Genomic DNA, 7,112 nt, shown 5'->3' with positions numbered 1-7,112 from the left:
GAGGACAATATATATTTATATTGATTGTTGAAGAACCAGCTAGTTGTGATTAGGGGGTGAAATGTCATTCAAACACAGAGCTATCTGGTGTGGTAAAAATAATTCTTTGAATGATTTTTATTAACCTAGTTGTATAATCGGAAGGGTTTAATGTAGTGAATAGCATCACCTACACTTAATCTTATCCACTATATTAAATGAACAAAAAGGTCCATCAATTACATTCTTTTCACCAAACAAATAGGGTAAATAGAATTTGCTCATGACATATATGTTTGTCTACCTAAACAATATATGTTGATGTTATTGCATTTGTTGTTGTCGTTATTCTAGGAGTGTCAAAATTCAGATGCCAGCCGTCTGCTCAACTCTATTCAGAATCTTTCACCATGAAGTAGCTAAAAATTCTGGTCCTGCAGACTTTGCCTTCATGCACACACACTCTGCATAGCTCAATGCCATAAATTACATATACAAAACTATAAATATTAAGTTGTTTATATATATAGTACATACATTGTCTCTCTCTCTCTCTCTCTCTCTCTCTCTCTCTATATATATATATATATATATGACTTGGAATGCACAAGGTGGGTAGTACAGAATACCCAACAAGTTTTTAGTTTCCCCCACCAAGAAAAGAAAAGAAAAGAAAAATGTTTGGAAGAGTTTCCTAAAACTTAAAAAAGTAAACAAACTATTATTTACAATATGTTCTCTAATAAGATTGAAACTCTCGAACTCCAAAAAAAATAAAATAAAATAAAATATCATGGGTAAAGGCCACAGGACATTTGGTAATCTTCCCAAATGGAATAGTACGTTTTGTAATTATTTTATTAGCTTATTTCTCAAAAACCCACATGCCAATTCAAACATCTGCTTCACTCTATTCAAATATTTTAAAAGCTTTTCGAGGGATTTTGATTCATAGATCTTGATTCATCACATAGAGACAAGTTTTATGCAAAAATAAAATATGATGTATCATTCAATTAACAGATTGAATACTTACAACAAATGTCTGAGTAAACCTTTAAGACTTTCATCTAAAGTGAATGTTCTCACTTATTGTAGATCCCTCAACAAGATGCATTCTCCTTGGATCTCCATCTTCTTGGTAATTGTTTTGCCTTTAGGAATCACTCATATGCCTCCATGAACAATCTTGGAAAAATAGGCTTGTGGGAGCCTATATTAGATGAGAACATAAACCCTAATTTTCTAGAGAGAGAAAATAGGTTCCTTTTTCATTCTTCCAAAAATCACACTAAAAATCTACATAGACCATGTATATTTATAGGCAACATAAAGATAAAGAAAATGAAATAACAAATCATTCTCAATCTCTAATTCACATGTCTCAAATCTAATATGATTCCAATATCAAATTAGGCTATGAGTGAGAATCCATTGGGCCTATTATTCTATTGGTTACAATGAATTAATAATTGGCCCGGTCTATGGACCCAATTCAATTAATTCATAGAAATTAATTGAACTCCAATTAAATAATAAATAACCTCTAAGTCAATATTACACTTTAACCCCTCTATGCATAATTAGTTATCGGATAAATAAAGCCATCAATCCGACTACTTAATTAATATATTTATTTTGGTACCATTGATTATTTCTGGTTCGATCACAATAAAACATTTGTTTGACAAAAATAATAATTTAAATAAATAAATATATAATAAATCATTTTGTCTAAAAACATACGAAGGCCTTCGAATTTACTTTGTGATCAACCATAATCAATACAAAATAAATACAAGTAGCAATGATGCAAATATTGAAAATATGACCCTCTAACTATTAATTACATAACTACCCAAAGTGTCGGTCTAAGGACCCCGAAGAATCAGCCGAACAAATCAAAGTAATTATTAATTAATAAAAGAGTCTATATTTTTCTCATACTTAATAGTCAAATGCCATGACGGTGATAGGGAGTAATTGAATACGACGGCTCTCGCAATATATCTCAACCTAACGTGGATTTAGTTCAAGTCTTAATTAATTATGATTCCATCCATAATTACCGACTATGAACAATTTATGATTATTATTTATATTCATGTATTGATCGCCATCACATACATATATAAATATCTCTTGTAATCAAGAGGACACTATCGATTCTATAATGAATCAAAACATAATATATTGAATTCGCCAATTGTACAAAACATAAATATTTCAGAAACGTTAGAAACATATGTCACTTTAATTCAAATAGAAATTTGTTATGCCAGGTCATATAAATCCCAACAGTTTATATATATAGTACATACATTGTCTCTCTCTCTCTCTCTCTCTCTTTCTATATATATATATATATATGACTTGGAATGCACAAGGTGGGTAGTACAGAATACCCAACAAGTTTTTAGTTTCCCCCACCAAGAAAAGAAAAGAAAAGAAAAATGTTTGGAAGAGTTTCCTAAAACTTAAAAAAGTAAACAAACTATTGTTTACAATATGTTCTCTAATAAGATTGGAACTCTCGAACTCCAAAAAAATAAAATAAAATAAAATATCATGGGTAAAGGGCCACAGGACATTTGGTAATCTTCCCAAATGGAATAGTAGGTTTTGTAATTATTTTATTAGCTTATTTCTCAAAAACCCACATGCCAATTGAAGCATCTGCTTCACTCTATTCAGAATCTTTGGAGAAGATCGAAGTAGCCAAAAATGCTGGTCTTGCACATGCACCTTGTCCTCTTGCATACAAACCATATATAAATACCATAAATCCCCGTGTATTATGTGTGTGTCCAATTCAACATATAATTTTTTTTTTCTTTCCTTTATTTAGTTGAAAGAGATGAATATAACACCAGCACTGAATACAAATCTAACATTTGGCAAGTTCTCTTTTTTATTGAATTAGGAACATCTTAAAAGGAGAAGTTTACGAAAATTAATAATGAGAAAAGAGTGAAAGAAGCTGAGATGATTGAAGGAGCTTATTTTGATTTAGGATTTACTCTCTTTAGGGTACGTTTTGAAATCATTGAGAAAAGTGAGAATTTTTGCATAACTACTAAGACCACAATTGAGTATGAAATAAAGGAAGAGGCTGTGGCTAATGCTTCAATTGTTAGTATCAAACTAGTGTTGAAAATTATGGAACTCGCAGCTAATTATCTCATCAAGAACAAAAATTAAATTGTGATTGGCATGTACATTCAACTTGGTAAACCATTTATCAATGTTATGAAATAAGTTTCAATGTACCTTCAATTGTTTGTTGTTGACTTTTTTTTATTTATTTTGAAAGGAGGTAAATTTAATTTATAAATATAAAGAGTAGATGTACAACACAATTGTATATTTTTATGTCATCTAATCTGCTTTTATACTATTTGGTTACTCGACAACCCGAAGTATACTGACCTAGCAAACATAAAGAGAAGAGAAAATATAAAAAAATAAAAAATTTGAATTGGGAAAATGATGATTAAATACAGTTTATTAGTACTGTGCTCTTAGTTTCATTTTATGAATATTAGGAAATCATTTGTGCTTGTACATCCTGCAACAACGGTTTCAATTACCACTCCACTTTGTTGGTATTTTTGGGATGCCAAAATTTGAAATTGTTCTATCATAAAAAATTGGCAGAAATGCAAAAAGTTATTTCAAATGCCTTTACTAGGGGGCTTCCTAATAGCATTTTGTATGACGTGAACAAGGATGAGCCCCTTTTTTCCACAAAAAGGTGTAAAACTAAGGGAGAAATTAGTAGATGCTTTTTTTTATTTTTCATTTTTGCTCTGTCTTCAATTTATTTTGTAGGCTTCAATTTATATGATATCTGTTACTACTTGCATTATCATATCTTTAGTAACTGAGATCCCTTGCACAATTATCAGTCCATTGATTTTTAATGGTTTTTAATGCTCATATAGATGGTTTTGAGAAATTGATGTTTAAAAATAAATAAAAATTACAAAAACTTTCCGTATTCTGAAAGTATTTAAATGGGATCCTTGTTGTGTCCATGTAGTATTCTAGTCGCATCTAATTAGAAAATAAAATTTTCAATTTTTAAAATATTTTTTTAATATATTCAACATATATCCAAGCCGTATCCAAATGTCCAATACCGTTATGACACTCTGGGCGAAGTATTCATGCATTCTGAGGTTCAATTCTCCATCTTGGGAAGCAAAAGTAGAAGAAAGAAAAAGAGGAAGCACTGTTTTGGGCTTGGTCAGACTGCCATGGTATGAATTGGGGGCTCAAATGGTCGTAAGTTCAATTCGAGAATAATAAGGCCTTAGACATGACCAAAAAATATCCATTTCATATAGTGCATTGCTCACGAAGTGATGCATTTTATTTTATTTTTTGGATAAATTTTCATGTTCTTTTTTCAATTATTTACAGACCATTTTTAATAAGTTTGTATTTATATATTCAATATTTGTTTTTTTTAGGAACTCCTTGTGTCCTGATCATGTTAGGAACTCCTTGTCCAAGTTCAAGTATTTGAGGAAAATATTCACATTGATTGTTGAAGAATCAACGGTGAGTTGTGGTTAGGGGTGAAAGGCCATTCGAAGCTTGGTAAAAATGATTCTCTGGATGATTTTTATTAACCTAGTTGTATAGTCTAAAGAGTTTAATGCAGTAAATAAGTCTCAGGTATACTTAAACTTATCCACTATATTAAATGAATAAAAACATCCATCAATTACATTTTTTTCACCAAACAAATAGGGTAAATATGATTTGTTCTTGACATATATGTTTGTCTACCTAAACATTAATATATATTGATGTTATTGCATTTGTTGTTGTCGTTATTCTAGCAGTATTAGCTTATTTGTCAAAATTCAGATGCCACCGTCTGCTCAACTCTATTCAGAATCTTTCACCAAGAACTAGCCAAATATTCTGGTCCTGCACACTCTGTCTTCATGCATACACACTCTGCATAATTCAATGCCCTAAATTACATATACAAAACTATAAATATTAATTTGTTTATGTATATAAGACATACATTCTCCATCTCTCTCTCTCTCTATATATATAAATATGCATGACTTGGAACGCACAAGGTAGGTAGTACAGAATACCCAACAAGTTTTTAGTTTCCCCACCAAGAAAAGAAAAGAAAAGAGAAATGTTTGGAAGAGTTTCAGAAGAGATGGAAGTGCAAGTTTCAGCCACTGAAGCATGGGAACTCTACGGAACGCTTCGGCTGGCGAAACTTTGTGAAGAAGAGCTCTCTGATATCATTCACAAAGTTGACATTATACAAGGTGATGGAGGTGTTGGCACAATTGTCAAACTAACATTTCCACCAGGTAACATATCTACATATACACACACACACACACACACTAGTGTGTCCAATTGAGTGTATAATATATATTTTTAGTATAATAGAGTGGAATGAACAAACTGAATACATATCTAACATTTGTTATGGTATTAGGGACGCCGGTATTTTCTTCTTACAAGGAGAAGTTTACGAAGATTGATAATGAGAAGCGAGTGAAAGAAACGGAGGTGACAGAAGGAGCATATCTTGAAATAGGATTTACTCTGTATAGGGTTCGCTTTGAAATCATAGAGAAAACCGAGAATTCGTGCATAATCAAGACCACAGTCGAGTATGAAATCAAGGAAGAGGCTGCTGCTAATGCTTCGCTCGTTAGTATCCAGCCATTGGTGAAACTTATGGAAGCCTCCGCCAATTCTCTCATCAAAAACCATAAGTAAATTGTGATATATATGCAAGGACTTTCAAATTTGTCAGCCCTATATCATCATCAATGTTACAAAATATATTTCAGTTGTAGCTCGTTTGTTGTTGAGAATAGGGAATTGAAACCAAAGGTCTTGTACCCCAACCTGTCCTCCCATTTATCTGGTTTAATCTAATGGTGGATAATGAATGTGTGCGCTCCGTCTCATATTTACACCGCTTGTTAAATTTCTTGAAAGCTCAAGCTCCTACTTGCCTTGGTTCTGCTTTTGGATTGGCAAGCAAATATATCATCGAGATTATAGAAAAATGCAATTATTCAAATTGACTTTTCAAATTATAAAATTTGAGGTGGTATTACATAACGGAATCTTAATTGTGAAATTTTATCCATTTTGCTCACCCATTAGATTTGCAGACTTCTGAATGTCCTGGGACTCAATTGATTGTTGACTTCAACTCAAGGTGAATTTTGGCTAAAACTTGACTAATATTCTAATTTTTAAGAGCATCTCCAATAAAGTCTCTAAAATTAGGCTCTCCGAATTTGCCATATCAGCATTTTTCAATAGCTACATAAGCATTTTCCATAACCACGTCAGCATTTTAGAGTCTCCAAATTTTAGCTATCGCATGTACTCCAATGGTGCATTTTCACTCTCCAAAAATATTAATGTTTTAAAATTTAAAATGTCAATAGGAACATTGAAAATTTTGAAAACGAAAAAAAATAAATTTTTTCTAATTTTTTAATACTTTTTTTTGCCCAAAAAAGCCTTTAAGGCACTGTTTGTGCCAGCCAAACAGTGCCTTAACGGCTCTTTGGTTCAATTGTTTTGAGGGGGAAAAAAAAAAAAAGAGATCAAAGTAAGCAAAAAATCTGAATTTTAGCTTTTATTTTAACCAAACATGCCCTTAGGAATAGTGTTTTGGGCTCGTAGTGTTCTGGCCTGAATTTAAAAAATAAAAGAAAACAAAAATGGGCCCACAAAAAGTGAACCCAATCGCCAACCCAATCTTGCTTTCTGGCGACCTCCATCAAGAGCCTATACTTGGGGTCTACTTTTCCCATATTCCATTCGAGCATTGCATCTTCAAAAATTGGGTCACTTTCGCTAAAAAGAGCATTGATGGAGTTGCTCTAATGTTTCTTAATATATTAGTGAATAACATACATGAACTCTGATGAATCCGTTACGACTTAATTTGCCAATAAAGAGAACTATTAGATTGAAAAATAAAAGTGTTCGGAGGTAATATATATATATATATATATATATATATATATATATATATATATATATATATATATGGTGAACAAGGATACAATTAAGGAGTTCATTTTGGAGGCTTCATTTATATTGAAGTAGCTAGATTA

At 31.6% G+C, this 7,112-nt stretch overlaps 1 protein-coding gene across 1 annotated transcript; it reads left to right on the top strand.

Annotated features, from left to right (window-relative positions):
- Positions 1–5,146: 5,146 nt before the first annotated feature.
- Positions 5,147–5,748, top strand: LOC132314588 (norbelladine synthase-like). The gene is made up of 2 exons (XM_059813433.1): positions 5,147–5,330; positions 5,462–5,748. The coding sequence occupies exons 1-2, from the start codon at positions 5,147–5,149 to the stop codon at positions 5,746–5,748; spliced, it is 471 nt and encodes a 156-aa protein (XP_059669416.1).
- Positions 5,749–7,112: the final 1,364 nt, after the last annotated feature.

This window comes from Cornus florida, unplaced genomic scaffold (genome assembly GCF_030987335.1).
Source record: "Cornus florida cultivar Cherokee Brave unplaced genomic scaffold, ASM3098733v1 CherokeeBrave_3.0.0_Hap2_Chr06, whole genome shotgun sequence".
NCBI lineage: Eukaryota > Viridiplantae > Streptophyta > Magnoliopsida > Cornales > Cornaceae > Cornus > Cornus florida.
This window is presented reverse-complemented; position numbering and strand designations above follow the sequence as displayed.